Source organism: Vombatus ursinus, unplaced genomic scaffold (genome assembly GCF_900497805.2).
Source record: "Vombatus ursinus unplaced genomic scaffold, bare-nosed wombat genome assembly UNPS02010394.1, whole genome shotgun sequence".
NCBI classification, from domain to species: Eukaryota; Metazoa; Chordata; class Mammalia; order Diprotodontia; family Vombatidae; genus Vombatus; species Vombatus ursinus.
Window position 1 is genome coordinate 8,170,803 of NW_020950172.1, and position 18,453 is coordinate 8,189,255.

Here is an 18,453-nt window from a genome sequence, read left to right on the forward strand (position 1 = left end):
TAATGAAAGTAAGCTGTCACTTCAACAACTGTAATATTTTTGTGATGGGGAAGTGTTTCAATAAAGAGGAACCCAGGCACAAAATGTTCAGAGGAGATAAGCTAAGAGACCAAAGAGATCATCGTGTCCCACCCTTTGCTTTACAGGTAAAGGAACTGAGGCCCAGACAAGCTCAGTGACTTGTCTAAGGTCACATAACTAATGAGTACAACACTTGGTAGTTTGCAAAGTGTGTTATATCCATGATCTTGTCTGGTCTCCTAATAACTCTAGGGTGTAGGTAGTACGTCTCATATGTCTTTGACAGATGGTGAGACAGTGATTTGCCCAATGGCACACGGCAGAGGGAGAGCCCAGGCATAGGGCCAGCCCAGAGCCCAAATCCACTGCTTCTCCCACTACTTCATGGCAGCAGTGATTGAGGCAGCTGATAGCACAGGGGATCCAGCACTGGGCCTGGAGTTCAGCCCCAGACATTGTGACCCTGGGCAAGTCACTTAACCTCTGTTTGAAGCTGTTGGAGGCTGCTTGCCTCAGTCCTCTCAACTATAAAAATGAGGACAATAACAGCAGTGACCTCCCAGGGTTGCTATGAGGATAAATGAGATAATGTTGGTGAAGAAATGCTTAGTCCACTGCCTGGCACAAAGTAGGTGCTCTAGAAATGCTTATTCCCTGCTGTTGCACCTGATATGGGGTGCAGAAAAAGGAGAGTCAGAGTTAGAGTTGGTCACTGTGTCCTCAGCACTCTTGGGGTAGAAAGTGACCAGCATCGAGTCCTTAGGTGGCTGTGGCCCAAGAGTGAGGGAGGGTCATTTATTCAGCCACAGTAGCCTAGTAGTGGCATTGGCCTTGAAAGACCCGTGGCGCCTTTTGCTTTCATTCACTGCTTATAAAGAAATGTTCTGATGGATATTTGGCCTGCTTCGATGGTGTGGGGACTAGGAGCCAGGTGGCCTGACTCTGCTTGCACAGTTCAGCCCATTACCAGGCCCTAAACTTCTGATTCTTCCTTGGAACACAGCAATTTGGTACTTGGCTTTGGATTGGGAACCTTTTGAGAGGTCTGTGTCACATCTGCCGCTGTTTCTTCAGCACCTTCCTAGCGAGGGACCTTACACATAACAGGCACTTGGTGCCCAGTTGTTCATCCATTGATGAATACATGTTGAATTTCCTGAAGTCTTTCCTGTTGTCTTTCCTTCTTGATATCCCTACTTCCTACCAGGAGAGGGGCTCATCAGACCCTCTTAGAGCAGGACCCTTTTCCTCTCCAAGATACTCTGCCCCCTGGCTCCCATGGGAATGGATGACAGGCACCAGCCTAGGCAGGCAGGCCACTCACCTAGCAGTGCTTGCTTTCCCACCTCCTTCACTTTATCCTTGCTGCGTCGCCGCAGGTGACATTTAGCATCTCTGATTTTGAAGCGGGCTTTCTGCTTGACGGGGGGAACCAGAGAATCTGCAAAAAAACCGAAGCAGAGGACCCTTCAGGCCCTGTTGCTGGGGTGCCCAGCTGAGGGAGCCCCTCAAGGTGGGAGCATGGTGTTCCCCAGGAAGTTCTCCGTCTCCTCCCCTACCCTGCCACCCCACAGTGATTAATGATAGTTTGTCAGTCACTCTGACTGACAGCACCCTGTGACCTTTGGCCTTTTAGGTGACCTGAAAGAATCAGGAAGGGTTCAGAAAGTGTCAAGAATGTAGTTAACCATGACCCTATCTATGGCGCAGAATTATCACAGGCCAAACTCTTTACCGTTTTCTAAGCCTAAAACCTTGGGCACTTTGTACCACAAAAGAGCAGCAGACTTTTCTAGGGACAGTGAATCCTTAGGATCACAAAGACAGGCAGGGAAAGCCAGCCAGGAACAAAAGCAGTTACCAGCCATGCTGGATCCACCATAGAGACCTGTCCTCTGGCTCACCATGTCTCCTTCCTTTCAATACAGTTGCTTTTAGGACATTATAATCAGCTTTTCCGCACAGGAGCCAATACCCTTCAGTCTCTCACATTGGATCTCTTGCCTATAGGAAATCCCCGTGGGACAGAGTACTGTTCATCTTAGGATTACTGTCAGTCCTTGCTGCCTTCCTTTGCTTGCTTTTTAGCCAAGTGTTGGCCTCATTGTGGTAACTAGTCAGGACAGGTGTATCTCTTGCCACCCCCACCCTGGGTGGGCTTTGTCATCTACAGTCACTGCCCCCTAAGGACCATAACCTATGTGGTTGTGTCTCTTAACTAGAGTGTGAACTCCCTGAGAGGAGGGTCTCTCTTCCTTTTCTTTTTGTTTCCTTGGCACTTAGCTCCCACTTGGCACCTACTGCTTAATGTCTTTCCTTTCCATTCTATGTCATTTCTCTTGATGAATGAATAAACCCTGGGGGTTTCAGCGATTGACATCTAAAAGATGTTGGCTGAAGCAGTGAGGGGACCTGGCTTCTTAGGGGCAGAACCAGGACCCACTTCCATGATAATCTTAGAGCTGGGCAAATGGTAGGCCCATGATTCCTGCTCATTGAATTATTCAGAGAGGATGGTTCCTGGAGGAGCTGGCAAAGCTCTTTTTTGCCATTTTTAGCCCTGTAGGATCACTGTCTAGCTGGCAGAGGAAATGAACAGAGGGAAGAAGCCTTCGGTCATTTAGCTGCCACCAGTTGGTAAGACATTGCCAAAGCTGCTTAGTCCAGGCATATTTCTCCCTAGTCCTCCTTTTGCTAGGGATGTAGGTCAGAACAAAGAACCACAGAATGTTAAAACTAGAATGGACCTCTAAAGATCATCTGGTCCAATTTCCTCTTCTTACAAATAAGGAAACTGAGTTCCACAGAGGCCAATTCACTTGCCAAAGGTATGCAAAATGAATTGGGTGAGAAGGCTTTACTGTCTTTTCTATATGCATCAGGAGCTCTGGGAAACAAAGTCATGGGATCACAGGTTTAAAGCTGGAAAGGGCCTTAGACACCATCTCGCCCAGCCCCCTCCTTTTATACATGAGGAAACTGAGAAAGGCAGAGGTGAAGTGACTTGCCCAGGGTCACATAGCTATTACATGTCAGGAACAGGATTTGAGCCCCGCCCTTCTTGCCTCCACGCCCAGCTCTCTGTCCATCATGCAGAGTTGCCTTTCCTAATGACTGTCTTTTCAAAGGATCATAGATTCAAGGAAAAATCTTTTGTTTGTGCTAGAGGCAAATGGCAAGTGCCCTGCGGTCTTAGAGTGTCTTGGGGGCACTGAGAGTTTCCAAGGATTTGCTTGGATTCTCTGCCAGAGGTGGGGCTTGAACCCAGGCTGTCCTGTCTGAGGCCTTCTCTCTGTCTCCTCCACCCACTGCTAGTGAGAATCAGAGTCTCTTAGTGTCTCAGCATCATGGGGCTCCCTAGGTAAAGAAGAGAGCAGCTGGGTGGCCAGTGCACAGAGCACCAGCCCTGGAGTCAGGAGGACCGAAGTCCAGATCCAGCCTTAGACACTTCCTAGATGGGTGACCCTGGGTAAGTCACTTCACCCTGTTTGCCTGTTTCCTCAGTAAAATGAGCTGGACTAGGAAATGGCAAACCACTCTATTATCTCTGCCAATAAAACCCAATCGGGTCATGAAGAGTCTGACATGACTGAAAAACCACTGAACAACAACAGATGAAGAAGCCCCTCTCCTACCACAGCACACCTATCAGACTGGCCAACATGACAAAGCAGGAAAATGATTGGAACACTAAGGCATTGTTGGTGGAGTTGTGAACTGATCCAACCATTCTGGAGAACAATTTGGAACTATGCCCAAAGGGCTATAAAAATGTGCATGCCCTTTGACCCAGCAGGTCTGTATCCCAGAGAGATCATACAAATGGGAAAAAGACCCACATGTACAAAAATATTCAGAGCAGCTCTTTCTGTGGTGGCAAAGAATTGGAAATTGAGGGGATGCCCATCCATTGGGGAATGGCTAAGCAAGTTGTGGTATATGAATGTGATGGAATACTATTGTGCTATAAGAAATGATGAACAGGCAGACTTCAGAAAAACTTGGAAAGACTTGTATGTTCTGATGCTGAGTGAAGTGAGCAGAACCAGGAGAACGTTGTACACAGTAACAGCCATGTTGTGCGATGACTAACGTTGATAGACTTAGTTCTTCTCAGCAATGCAAGGATCTAAGACATCTCCAAAGGCCTCGTGATGAAAAATGCTGTCCACACCCAGAGAAAGAACCATGGAATCTGAATGCAGATGGAAGCAGACTATTTGCTATTTTTTTTCTTCTGTTGTGTTTTGTTTCCTCTTTCTGGTGGTTCCTCCTACTGGTTCTAATTCTTACTTATAACATCACTAATGTGAAAATATGTTTAATAGGCATGTATATGTAGAGCCTATATCAGATAGCGTGCTGTCTTGGGGAGGGAGGGGGGAGGGGGAGAAAAATTTAAAACTCAAAAGCTTATGGAAGTGATTGCTGATAAATCAAAATAAATTAATAAAAAAAGAAGAAGCTCCTCTTCCCCTCTTTCTGCTCAGTCGGTATTTGTGTCTTCCGGGCCTTGTGCATCTCCCCTGGGCCTGTACCATGGGAGGCACCGGGCAGTGTTGGGTGAAGGAGTAAATGAGAGGGAATACCTGAGCAGCTGGGGACGGTCGAGTTGCGTTTCTGCTGAGACTTGCCCTGTTGTCCCGGAATGCCACAGCTCAGGGAATAGCTGTTCTCCGAATCTGAGAAGGGCAGAAAGAGTGACACAGACACACTGAGGCTCCGACAAAATTCCTGGGGGACATGGCCCCTCCCTTGGAGTCCCTCGAATTAGCATTGTACCTCCCATGTAAACAGGAAGTTGTCTGAGAATGGAATGCTAACAATAATAATACCCAATAATCTGGGGGATGGCTGGCCAAAGAGGGTTTCCTCTGGATGCATGTGCATCTATGTATAACTATCTGCATATTTCCGATATATGTTTGCACTGGCCTGGATCTGTGATTTCATTGATCTCCGGATGGCCAGGGAAGGAAGCGCCACTCATCTCTGCAGATCCATGCCGGCTGTGCACATTCCAGTCTAGGAGAGCTGCTTGGGGGTGTCTGGGACATTCAGTGCCTTGCCCAGGGCCCCACAACCAGGATGGGTCAGAGGGGAGCCCAGAGCCCAGTGTTCCTGACTAAAGCCAGTTCTCTGACCACCTTGCCCCACCGTCTGATGATTCAGTAATGAGAACTCATGCTAATAACAGAATGGCTGACCTTTGGACAGCCCTTTAGAGCCACAGCTCTGATTTCCTTAGCACGCACGCCCTCCTCCAACACGAGCCATGTGGGGTTGGTAGGACGAGTATTTTTATCCCCATTTTACAAGTGAAGACATGGAGGCTCAGAGGGGTGAGAAACAGTGTGTCTCCCAGGCTCACACGGTTAATGAGCAGCGGAGCTGGGGTCAAAACCCCTAGTTTGATGCTCGATCCACTGGGCCTCACAGCTTTTTTCATGACAATAAGAATGATCCTGTGTGTTTGCAAATGGCTTTTTTTTTTCTTTTCAAAGCCCTTTCAATGCCTGGTCATCCAAATACCCCTGTGAGGTGTTTTGTTATGTAATGGAAAGAGAGCTAAATTTGTAGTCAGAAGAGACCTGGGCCAAATCAAAGCTACTTAGTGACTCTGTCACTCTAGGCGAGTTCCTGTTTAGGCCTCTGAACCTCAGTCCACTCACCTGCAAAAGGAAGGATAACACTATTTGTGTTCCTCTAGTCCCCCCTCACTGTTATGATGATCCAATTAGATAATACATAGGAAATGCTTTAGCACTCCTAGAAGTGCCCCATCAATGTAAGCTACTAACCCCATTTCACAGATGGAGCAGCTGAGGCCCAGGGAGGTGATCAGGGCCCGGCTGAGACTCCAACTTTGATCTCCATTTTCCGCTCTCCGATCCAATCCAACCTAACTAGCATTTATTAAACACCTGCTATGTGTTGACAATGCAAAAAAAAAGTCCTTCTGGGAACTCACGTTCCTCTGGGGGATGTAACGCGTACACTGTCTAGTATAAACATGGTAATGTGAGAGAAGTGAGAGCGCTAACATCTCAGAGGGTCAGGGAAGGCTTGAAGGAGGCCAGGGATTCTACCCTGTGTTTGTTATGTTTGACTAGAAAAACCAGAAAGCCTTCAACTGCCCTGGCTCAAGCCAAAGAGAGAAATCCATCTCCCTCCTCCCTTCGGGAGGGGCGTCGTAGCTTCTGGAGTTACCTGGAATGAAGAGCGTGTTTGATGGGCAGGCCAGAAAGCAGGTCTCCAGGCCCCCAGTCCTGCTGCAGGCCAGCTGGATTCGGGGGGCTGCTTTTGCACCAGGGAGGCATTTCACTGTCTCTGAGGAGGAAGACACAAGAGGGCACACGCGTGTGCAAGGGCATCCTCAAAGAGGAAGCTCATACAAGGATCAGGAATGTGAAAGGGGCTGGGGTGGAGAAGGATTTCTCAGAGCCCCCTGCACCTACATCCAGGATGCCACATCAAGTGACTTCCCTTCAACAAACATTTTTGAACTGCCATCTTGGCGCAGGCTCCCTGGTGAGACAGGCAGAATGCTCAGGAGCTCAGGGCACTACTTCCAGCTACAGCTTGAAGGACCCATAGCAAGGCCCCTGTCCAGCCTTCTCAGGACGTGATTTAGGGTGCATTCGAGGAGGCAGAGTGAGGGAAGCAGAGGCCTCCTGGGCCAGAAGATCACTTCTGGGGTGTTGTGTTTTGTTCTGTACACCACCTCTATCGGAGGACGTTAACACATTGCCACTTATCTAGAATGGGGTCCCAGGATCAGCCAATCAACAAGTGTTGAGGACTAGGGATGGAGGACCAGGGAAAGGACTGGTGTATACAACATGGTGTAGAGGGATTGGCTGAAGGAGCTGGGGATGCGTAGCCTGGAGAAGAGATGTAGGAGACCATGATTGCTGCTTTTCACTATCTAAAGGTGCTGTCTTGGGGGAAAGCATTGGAAATATTTGTTGTCTGGCCCCGGCAGAGCCAGAAGCAAAGGGTGGCAGCCGTGGAGGCAGATTTAACTAAGCATGACTGTGAGAACTCTTCCAAGAGGGCCGAGCTGTTGCTGGAGGTGGTTTCCCCATCCGTGGACCTCTTCGAGTGGAGTCTGTATGACCCCATGGTCAGGGTTATTGTGGGGAAGGGTCTTGTTTAGGTTTACATTGGACTAGATGACCTTGGAGACCACTTCCAACCCTGAGATCAGAAAAACATTTAAGACCTGAGATTCCATGAGAAAATTGAGGGTCCAAGAGAGAAAGAACTTGTTCAAGATCTCATTGCAAATCATGGCAGACCTGGGCCTAGTGTGAGGACTCTTTCTCCTACTTTGCCCAGGACTGTTGTCTTCTGGGAGGAAGGGTCCCTTCTGCCAAGCCACTTAGCCTTAGAGACCAGAGTCGGACAGTGGGGAAGGTCCCAGCTCTGGAGTCCCAGGGTCTCAACTTGAGTACCCACTTTGCTGCTTACTCCCAGCATAAGACTGGACAACTCACTTCCCCTTCTTGGACTTGTGTTCTGTAAAATTAGAAGGCTGGGTGAAATGACTGTTGCGAGGAGTCTTTGAGCTCTAAATCTATGATCCCGTGATCCTGTAAGCCTGCCTCTGGTCTCTGGTGGTGTGGTTTCCAGTCGTCATCCCCTTCTGTCGGTCCCAAGACCGCACCAGAGGTGATGGGGAAGCCCTCGGGACTTACTCACCAACACAGTCCTTCTTGTTCCAATGGAGCGTCCTGCCAGCGGGACAGGAGCACTCCGAGCTGCCCGCCGTATTGGTGCACCCGTAGTCACAGCTCCCGTTGTTGATACTGCACTCATCGACATCTGCAAGCACAGAGGGGAAGAGCAGGCCTGGTGAGGGCAGAGGGCAGGCGCCTTTCTGACTGAAGTACAGGTCTCAACAGATGAAGGGGAGAGAACATTTTGGGGGAAGGTTCACCGGGAAAAGAGGAGACAAACACCCAGAAATGGAGTCACATGGGCAGACGGCCAGGTGGAGGCATGGGGTGGAGCAGAAGGGGTGCGCTGGGCTTGGGGAGAGGAGACTGGAAGTCAAGGTTTTGGAGCTTTGCATTTACTCGTGTGTGTCCTTGGTAGGGGGTCCTTGGATGGAGTCTAAGCTCCTGGAGGGCAGGAAGGGTCTTTGTGTGTTCCAAGTCTAGCACAGCGCCCAGCACATAGTAGGTGCTTAGTAAGTACTTGTTGAATATTTAATTGTTCCTTACTAGCTATGTGACCTTGAACAAATCACACCCCCTCTCTGTCCCTTATTTTTTTATCTGTAAAAAGAGGATGATACCAGGACTCCTGTCTCCCAAGGCTGTGGGGATGGTGACTACCAGTTGAGATTGTGTGTACAAAGTGTCTTGCATACCCCACAGTGCAGCCTCTACATCAGCTGCTGTTAGCCTTCATCAGATAGACACGGTGACGGACACATGGAGACATGCTTGAAGGCCTTGCCTCTCAGATTCCCACCCGACTTTCAGGCTTATTTCATTTGATGCCCTTTCACAAAATCTACATTCCAGCAAAACTGGTCCAGGAGCTTTCTCTCCGACTTTATGTTCCTTCTTAAGTGTCCCTGCCTTTGTAAGGCAGTCCCTCAGCCATCGTATTCTGGCCTGTCAGAATGCTTTTCCTCCCTCAAGGTCCATCTCTGGCTAAAGTAAGCCTTCCCAGAACCCTTCAATTAGTTGATATTCTCTCAAATTACCTTGAATTCCCTGACCTGAGTGCACATTATTCTCATACTCCCACCCCATGGACTGGAAGGTTTTTGAAGGCCAGGATTATTTCATTTGTACACTTAGGCTGAGTATAGTACCTTGTATACCAGGCATTTAGTAATTCTTGAAGCGAATGGAACAGACCCATTCATAAATACCTCTAGGCACACAAAATCACTCTGATAACCTATACAGTCACAAAATCCCCCAGATGATAGCCACACACAGACACACGTAGCAGCTACGTGCTGCTATAATATTCTATTATAATGATGACTTGGTTCAAGCCCATTATGGCTTTATATTTTTAAATTATACTTCAGGGGTGGGCAACCTGCAGCATTGAGGCCACGTGTGGCCTTCTAGGTCCTCAAGTTCGGTCCCTTGACTGAATTCAGGACCTAGAGGGCCACACATAGCCTCAAGGCCACACCCCTGGCTTTAGTCTGTAGCGTAATTCTTCTCTTTTTTGGACTTAAAATTACTCCTTTTTTATTTTTTATTTTTAGGCAGTTGGGGTTAAGTGACTTGCCCAGGGTCACACTAAAACTACCCCTTTCAAGGTTTAAGAGAAATGCCCCTAGTTAGAGTAAATTAGCGTTTGAGTGAACAAGCCCGTATTCACTCCTCCCATGTTGGAGCCATCATGAAAGGTGGAATGATTGATTGGATCCTGGAGATTGACTGCAAGTCTCAGCTCTCAACTAAGAACTCAGTCTCTTCAAGCTTGTCTTCTTGTGCTTCAGTTTCCCCTTCTATAAAAGGAAGAGGATAGGACTTGGATGATCTGTAAATTCTTTTCCAACACTTGGGAGTGAGGGCTGCGGGGGAAAGAACGTTGGATTGAAAGCCACAGAATCACAGGATTTCATAGTTGAAAGCAACTGTCTCATTTCACTCATATCTGAATAGGATTTCACTCTACAACTTACTGACCAGAGGCCAGCCGCTTCTGTCTGAAGACCTCCGGTGATGGAGAACTGACAGACTATTTCTCTTTGGGGCAGCTCTCTCTGTTATATCAGGATTCTGTCTGGCCCTCTGCATCCCTGCTCTGCACCCCTGCTGCTCTGCCATCCCTCCAAAGACAACGTGTAGTTCAGATGACTGGCGACATCTAGCCTCGCTCCTTACGTAGGCCTTCTCTTCCAAGTCTAAAGAGTCCCATTTCCTTCATCTGGACTCACATGGCTTGGTCTCTAATCTCACTCACTGTCCTGGTCACGCTTGTCAGGATGGTCTCCAGCTTTCCTATGCCTTTCTTAAAATGCCTTTCTTAAAATGCCTTTCTCAGATGTAGACACAACATTCCACATGTGATCTGACAGGGCAAAGCCGGTCAGCCAAGAAACATTTATGCAACACTAGTATGTGCCTGGGACTGTGCTAAGCACACAGTGGTAGGATTGTCACCTCTCTGGTGCTGGACACACTGAGCGGGAGTTGCTTTGGTGAGGGTTGAGGATTTCTGAGCAGACCATATGTGCAAAGGATGATCAGATCTTCTTTTGGTACCTGCTGGTTGGAATCCCTTTGCCTCCTTCCCCTTCCTCTTGCCATGGCTTTCTTCATTTAGCCCTCTCCTCACACCTCTCCCCTGTGTCACATTGAGGCCCAAACCTCTGTTGCTATTCTCTAAGGACAGCTTTGACCTATGTCCTTATCCTTTCGTGGGTTTATTTTTTTTTTCATGTCCCTTGTTCATTATGTGGTCAGAGGCTGTAGCTCTGGCCAAAGTCCCTAGGAAGGCTTAGAGCTCGTGGGTTTGCCTCTTTCCTAGAAATCCAGTTAGATCTAGGAGTAGGAGATGATCTATCCTCGGAGGCTAAGGGAGCCGGGGTTTGGCCACTGGCCAGTTTTTCACTTCAGTGCCCAGGAGCCCTTGCTTGGATAGGTTAATAGAGACATGGACATAACAGATAATGACAGAGCCAAGAGGGCCCAGGAAGAAGAGATCCTGGAGGTCTTCCTCAGTTTGTCCTGACCTAAGGGAGCAGTGGGTGCAAGGAGACCCCCTGGGCTTCTCATGACTGGAACAGGCTCCCAGAAGGATGAGTAGGGGGCAGTGAAAGCACTGATCAGGAGAGGTGTGATGGGCAGGGGGTAAAGGTATCAGATAATTCAGATTAGGTTCGGGTGGACTCCGTGCCCCTCCCCAAACAAACAAGCAAACCTGACTCAGGGCTGGCTTTACGTAGTCAAGAGGGTTCTAGACACGAGCCAAGGGATCTGGATTTGACTCTTGGCTTCTTTAGGCACTGTGTGACCACGAGAAGATTGTTTAACCCTTGTGGGTCTCAGCTTCCTCATCCATAAAATGGGAACTAAAATATTTGCTTGACCTACTTTATAGGCTTGTTAGGAGGAAAGCACTTTGTGAATCTTGAAGTGCTATTTAAAGGAGAGCTATTATTATTATCGTTGTTGTTATTATTGCCTGCCTTTTCCCTCCCTTCCTTTCCCTTGCCCTCGGGTCTATATTCTCTACCATGTGTGCTTTGAGACTGTCACTGTCTCAACCAAAAGTCATCTAGCTGTCTGAAGTGATTCCTATCACAGAGACCTTACTAAGGCCTCTGTCAATGACTTAATGGATTTGTATATCAACAGTAGGTAGATTTCTTAACCCAAAATATGAAGCTCTAATGGTGGATTTTCAGGACTGGTTGTTGGCCAGTGAGGGAGTTGTTTTGGATCCAGGAAACTTCCCTGGAGCCTTTCAAATCAACTTGTCCATCTACTTTGGGGTCTGGCCCTACCTCACCAGTCTTCCCTACCCCTCTTGCCCCATTCCCTCAATACCTTGACTGGCATTACCATGAAGGATGCATTGAAATGGAACTGTGAATTGTTCGAATGAAAAGGGGACCAGAATGTAGAACATGGAACCTCAGAGCTCGAAAGGGCTTTAGGACCAACGATATTGGAGCTGGAAAGTCATTTAGGGATTGTTTAGTATAATCTCTTCATTTAACAGATAAAGAGACTCAGGCCCAGAGACAGGGAGCGGCTTGCCCAATATTAATTTAACTTCTAATTTTTAAAATGTGTTCTCTGATGTTATTTAATTGCTGCTTAATTTCTTTACCCCTTGAAGCCACTGCTGGTCGCCCAGTTGCCTAGCCTGCTTCCAGAAGGACCAGCCCCCTCTCCCCACCCCCCACCCCTTGCTAAAGAAGGAGCGACTACAAACCTCCACAGTGGGTCAGGCCGTACAGAGTGTAGCCTCGGTGACACAGGCACTCAAAGCTGCCAGGGGAGTTGATGCAGGTGTGGTCGCAGGTCCTCTCGAAGGAGCACTCGTCTATGTCTGTGTGGGGGAAGGGAAGGGAGAAAGGACTGGTGAGGACTTTGGAGTCATCATCTCAGAGTCGGTTAGAGGGCAGACCCCTACCTGAAGAAGTGCCTTCTCTTCCGGTCTTTGCTTGAAGACCCCCGGTGATGAGGCATGCCGGACAGTTCTCTTTTATTGAGCTGCAATGTGCTTCCTTCTAACATTTCTCCACTGGTCTAGTCCTCCTCCATAGGACAACTTCTTAGATACTTATTCTCATTGAGTCTCAGAGTAGGATGGGACTTGAGGCTACCTGGTCTAACTTGTACCTGAGCAGGAATCCTCTCATAGTTAATAAGCCATCAATCAACAGGCATTTATTAAACACCTACTGTATGCCAGCCACTGTGCTAAGTTCTGAGGATACAAGTACAAAAGTGAAAAAATTCCTGCCCTCATGGAGCTCACATTTGAACCGGTGAGAAATCATATACATATATAAGTGTATACAGAACATGTACAAAATGAATACAGGGTAATTGGGGTGGCGCATTAGTGACTGGGAGGATCAGGGAAAACTTCATGGTGGGGCTGAAGTGGAGTTTTTAAGGAAACGAGGGATTTCAAGAGGTAGAAAGGAAGAAGGAGAGTCTTCCAGGCATGAGGGATGGTGAGTGCAAAGTCATGGTGACAGGAGATGGGGGGTTGTGTATGAGACCAATAGGGCAAGACTGCAATTTGCAGAGGGGGAAGCGTGTAAGGAGATAGGAAATGTAGGAAGGGTCTGGCCGTGAAGAGTTTTAAATGCCATACAGGAGGGCTTCTATTTGATCCCAGAGGTAATAAGGAGCCACTGAAGTTTATCGGGTGGGGGATGAATGGCCAGATTTGCACTTTATGGAAATCCCTTTGGCAGCTGCACGGACAATTAAGTGGAGTTGTGAGAGTGACCAGCCAACAATATGCCATCTAAACCCTGCTTGAAGAATTCCAATGACAGAGAGATTCTTGGACAATGCACTCCATTGCTGAGCATCTGTTATTGGAAAAATCTTCTATCCAGCTGAAATTAGCCTTCTTACTTCCTACCCTTCACAGCCACCTGTATCTCCATCACACTGACTTGCACATAGTAGACACCTAAGTGTGTTGAATTAACCAGAGTTGGGCCGGATGTTCAGGAGTTCAGCCACTAGGTGGCAGTGCAGATTGTAAAATCGGGCTACTTGTCCACATTTGGACTTGGGACTGTCCAGGTTTCAGATTCCTTATGATATACAGAATCATATACTGTGATATACAGAGTCATAGATTTGGAAGTGTAAGAGACCCTTGCGCACTTAAAGAATTAGAGAGTTGGAAGGGGCCCATCGATTTTAGTTCATGCACTAAAGGGATCCCTGCTCCGATACACCTGACAAATGGTCCAGCCTCTACTTAAAGACCTTCCAGGAGGGTGATCCACCCCCTGGAGGCAAGCAATTCTACCATTGGACAGCTCTCATTCTTCTAAAGATTTTTACTGATCTCCCACCTAAGGTTTCCTCTTTGCCATTTCTCCCCATTGCTCACGATTCTGCCCTGGGGCCAGAGAAAACAAATCCAATGCCAACTCCAGGTGACAGCTCTTCAGAAACTTGAAGATAGTTTCAGATCACCCCCGCCCCAGTCTTCTCTTCCCCAGGCTAATTACGCTTAGGTCTTTCAACAGATTTTCAAAGAGTCTTCACCATCATGATAGCCTTCTTCTGGACACTGTAACTTTTCAACGTCATTTGTAAGCCTTCGCACCCAGAGCTGAAAAATATACTAGAGATGAGGACTGACAAGGGCAGAGCTCAGTGGGAATATTGCCTCCGTTTTGCTGGAAGTTCTGCTCTTAATGTAGCCCAAGATTCTATTACCTTTTATGCCAGCCACAGCCTACTGCTAATTCATATTGAGCTCTTGCTGGCCACTGAAACCCCCAGATCTTTTTCAGAACTACTGATGTCTATCCAGGCCTCCTTCTCTGCAAAGCTGATTTTTTTTTTTTACCTAAGTGTAAAAATGTAAAAACCAGTCTTAGCTCGAGTCAATAAATAAGACTGGATTTGGCCCTGAGGCTATTGCTTGGGGAGCCCTTCCTAGTAGCCTGTCAAGATCCTAACTGCCATCTAGTGTGTTAGCTTACCCCCTCCTAGCCCTCACCCCACCCCCTCATTTGCCAGTCTGACGAGCATGCCACCTATATATATATATATCTAAGTCGTTCATAAAAATGTCAAACAGCAGCCCGGGGTTAATCCCTGGGGCCCCCCTCTGGACACCTCCTGCCACATAGACATCAAATCATTGACAGCTGGTTTTTGATTCTGGTCACCCCACCAGCTCTGAATCCATCTGATTGTATTGCCCTCTAATTCATTGTGGTCTGGGGCCACCGATCCGCATATAAGGATCCCTGTGACAGGTGAATATTGGTTTAGTTGTAAAATATAAAATTACCTAGGTTTTATTGTATTTTTATTTATTTTGTTAAGTATTTCCCAGTTTAATTAAGTTCCCAGTTTGTTATGTATTTTCCAATTTAATCTGGGTTGAGCCACACTCTGGAGTGTTGTAGGCTGTGGATGTTTGACACATCTGATCTGGTCCATACCTCTTCATCTTCTCCACAAGAATAGAATAATGTATTTGATCAAAAGTTTTGCTGAAATCTAAATAAATTATATCTATGGTTATATATATCATATAGATAAGCCTCTATCATCTATCTATTCATCTGTCTGTCTATCTCTCTATTTCTCCATCTGTGGAGAAAATTGAAAATCCTTGAGGAGAGGCACCTTACCCAGGGTTTGCCTGGGTGGCCAGCGGAAGAACGCTTTCCTTGTACGATGCCAAATGTCATTAGTTTTTAAGGCCACCGTGGAAAAAGTGCCAGCGTGATGTGGGTTCTGACACTCTATCTCTGGGCCTCTGTTTCCCCAACGGCAAAAAGAAGGGGTTGGACCAGATGGTGTTTCCAAGTCCCGTTGGCTCTAAATGACTTTGATTCCATGAAAATCCAAAGGTAGTCCTGAGAACAATGTCTAGGGATTGATTTGAGAAAAAAGCCATCCTCATGAGGCGGCCTGCATGTGCTGCCACTAGGTGGTGCTATTGAGCCATCAATGCCAGAGGCTGGAAGGATCTTGAGCTGATTGAGGCTTTGTGTTAACCCCTTCATGTTAAAGAGGAGGAGAGTCAGACACCAGGAAACAGCGGCAGAGATCAAGGTTGGATTTTTCCAAAGGACAAAAGGAAAATAAAGGTAAATCAAAAGCCTCAGGATAATGTAAAACATGAAGCTGATGGTTTCTAGAGCATGAGAGTCTTCCCAGAGTCCTGGAATGTCAGTGATGTAAGTGTCCTTAGGAGCCATCTAGTGCAAGATGTACTTGAAAAAGAACATATTCTGTAACAAGCCTGACAACATACCCCCTCCTAAGTAGGGGTTATAATTTAGGAAGGTCATGGATAAAGTGGACGGCCACCAGGGAAGGCTAGCCAGGATGGGCCAGGCCTTAAGCAGGCCTCCAGGTGAGAAAATAATTGGAGAAATAGGAAGTGTTTAGCCTGGAGGTCTGCAAGCAGAGATGTGGGGGGAGAAATTCAAACTCAAGTACAGCTTGGACCAGATTCCCGGCCCCGCCCCCTTCAGCCCCGTCCTTTTGCCTGTAGGGTGCTATGACTTTGTGCACTTCATGTCTTCCTCTTCCCAATATTTTTGTAAGAACCAAATGGGCCATGCTATGAAAAGAGCTTTGTAAAGTATCCGGGGCTCTGAGTTATTATTCCTGGGGCCGTGAGAGTAAATGAGGGTCTCATGGCAAACTTCAGACCTTCAGGTAGCAAAGAGAGACCCTACACTATGAACCACTCAATTACCATAGAGCCAAGTGACAAAGACTTCTCAGGATAATCTTGCACTCACTACCATAAGAAAATTGGATCAGGAACCACACTAAGAGCAGACACATCTGCCGCGCTTCAAGGTTTGCCAAGAGCTTTCTACATCCAGTCTGTTCTGGTTCTTGCCCCAAACACCCTGTGAATCGGGTGCTACAACACCCAGCACTCCCATCGCTGCTCTCGCCGTCAGCTTCTTGTCCTGGGTCGTGTTCTCAGGACTGAAATCTGGAAGGAATCTGTGACAGTGCCTTGCCTTGTCCAGCTCTCTCAGCTGAGAGGGGCAGAGACTGACCCCGGGTCACAGAGGCAGGAAGCGATAGAAATGCTGCAAACCCAAAGACTCTCCCCCACCAGGCTGCCATCCATGACCCCGGCTCTCTTAGGAGGCTGTTGCAAGGTCCCAAGCCGGTTGGGAGAAGGAGCTGCAACGCTGTGGCCTGGACTCAGGAAGCCTCCGTTTGAGTCTGGGTCTGCCGTTCACTCCATTTGTGACCTTGGGCAAGTCCTTTCCTTTCTCTTGGTCTCAGTTTTGTCCTCTGAAGTAAGGGGTTAGATTAGGCGGTCTCTAAGGTCCCAGCCTGTTCTAAATCTTATGGCCTCTGAGGTCTCCTCTGTTCGATTCATTACCAGGCAGAGCCCTGCCCCAACAGCGTCACCTGACTCCGTTCTCCCTCTTCACTACTGTCTGGCACAGGGGAGCGTGTAAGTCACCACCACAGCTGGACAGAAGGAAGGTTTTAGAAAGAATTACCTTGACAGGTTCGTTCATCTGTTAGAAGCTTATAGCCTTTCTGGCAGCTGCATTCAAAGCTGCCCACCGTGTTCCTACAGAAATGGTCACAGCCTCCACTGTTCACCAAGCACTCGTCAATGTCTACAGGGAGCAAAGAGGAAAAGTGAGTTCACAGAAAAACCAGACACACGTGAAATGTGCCTCCCCCTCCCCCTTCCCCACCCGGAGGTCAGCACCAGCCCCCCAGCCTCGCATTCTAGTCACCAGGATCATCGAGTATAAGTCCTTCATTTCACAGATGATAGAGTTGCGTCCCAGTGGGGCAGACTAGAACTCACGCTTTGCTGCCCTCTCTGCTTTCTCCAGAATGCACAGCGACTTGGGAAGAAGGGATTGCGGGCCCCGGAGTTAGAGGTGCGCTTCGCTGAATGAGGCCCATTGGCCTGAGATTCCAGAGACCTGGGGTCTGGGCTCAGCTCTTCCACCTAACAGTGGAACCAGTGGGACCAGGGGGTAGGGAACTGCTGCCTAATACTAGAAGCGGCAGATGTTTACAGGAGCCCCACACTTTGCTACCCCTTGGCAGCTCCAGGAAACATGGCACAGTTCCAGTTGGTCTTCTGAAGTACCAGAAGGAAATGGTGATGGGGGCCGACCTTTCTCATCACATTGGCACTCAGTGCTTTCCCAGCTTTCTAGGAGAGTCTCCTCTGAGCCTTACTATGAGAGCCAAGGCTGCAGATGTGTTCTCTGAATGGAAGTTAGCCCCTCTCTATCCTATGGCCACTCCCTTTCTGTGGGTGTTAGCTTGGCCTCCTTGTTTCTGGGGTCTGTCTTTGTGTTTGTTGGAGGGGAGTCAGTCAGAATCACAGAGTGTCAAAGCTGGGAAGAACTGGAGAGACCATCTCATCCAAACCCTGATTATACAGAGCAAAAGACTGAGGGTCAGAGAGTGGACATGATCTGGCTGCAGCCACTCAGCCAGGACGTGGCAAAGCTGAAAGCATAGCCTGGATTTTCCAGCTCTCGGAAAGTCAGCGACACTTTGTCCTTGATAATACCTTCTGAGCCTTTTTCTGTTCTTTTAGGTGTTCTTGCATTGGAGGTTGAGGAATCCGGACACTATAGGAGCAGTTTAGATACAAATGTATTTCTTAATTTATTCATCAAATTGTCATTGAATGAGAAGTATGTGCACAGTATATATTCAGCCTATACTACCTCATGAAGTTAGTTAAATTAGCCTCTGTGTCAAATATCTCCAGAGAGCGACAAGATCAGAAGTGGTGTGGTGGATCAGTGTTGGTCCTGGAGCCAGGACACCCAAGTTGCAATCCAATTTGTGACACCAGCTTTGTGACTTCAGTCCCAATGCAGAAAGCAGCCCAGGAGAACCTTCGGCTTTTGTGGCTGCCCGCTGACCCCTTAGACACGAGAAGCTCTGTGTCATGTCTCAAATCCAGTCTCATTTAGCATTTATGCTCAAGGCACTGTGATGTAGACATATGAGGAGTCTAAAATGATTCCTGCCCTCAAGAAGCTTACAATGTAGGGAGAAAAGAGACGTCCTGGCAAAGAGAGTAAGGGAGGATCTTATAATAGGGACCAAACAAATGGGATAGAAAATAAGAGCTAGAGGGGGAGTAAGGGGGGGAAAGGAGAGAGAGAGGAAGAGTTAGGGAGGATAAAAAGGGAGGGAGGGAGGGAAGGAAGAGAGAGAGACAGACAGACACAGAGAGACAGAGGCTGAGATAGAG

General features: G+C 47.8%; 1 protein-coding gene across 1 annotated transcript in view; it reads right to left on the reverse strand.

Moving 5' to 3' along the window:
• SCUBE1 (signal peptide, CUB domain and EGF like domain containing 1) overlaps positions 1-18,453 on the reverse strand; it is a 244,095-nt gene that overhangs the window by 22,816 nt on the left and 202,826 nt on the right. Inside the window, exons 9-14 of the mRNA XM_027854371.1 lie at positions 16,715-16,837; positions 11,947-12,063; positions 7,726-7,848; positions 6,232-6,351; positions 4,611-4,703; positions 1,346-1,462 (exon numbers count right to left, since the gene is read on the reverse strand). Coding sequence (XP_027710172.1) covers positions 1,346-1,462; positions 4,611-4,703; positions 6,232-6,351; positions 7,726-7,848; positions 11,947-12,063; positions 16,715-16,837 — 693 coding nt within the window. The remainder of the gene's footprint in view (positions 1-1,345; positions 1,463-4,610; positions 4,704-6,231; positions 6,352-7,725; positions 7,849-11,946; positions 12,064-16,714; positions 16,838-18,453) is intronic.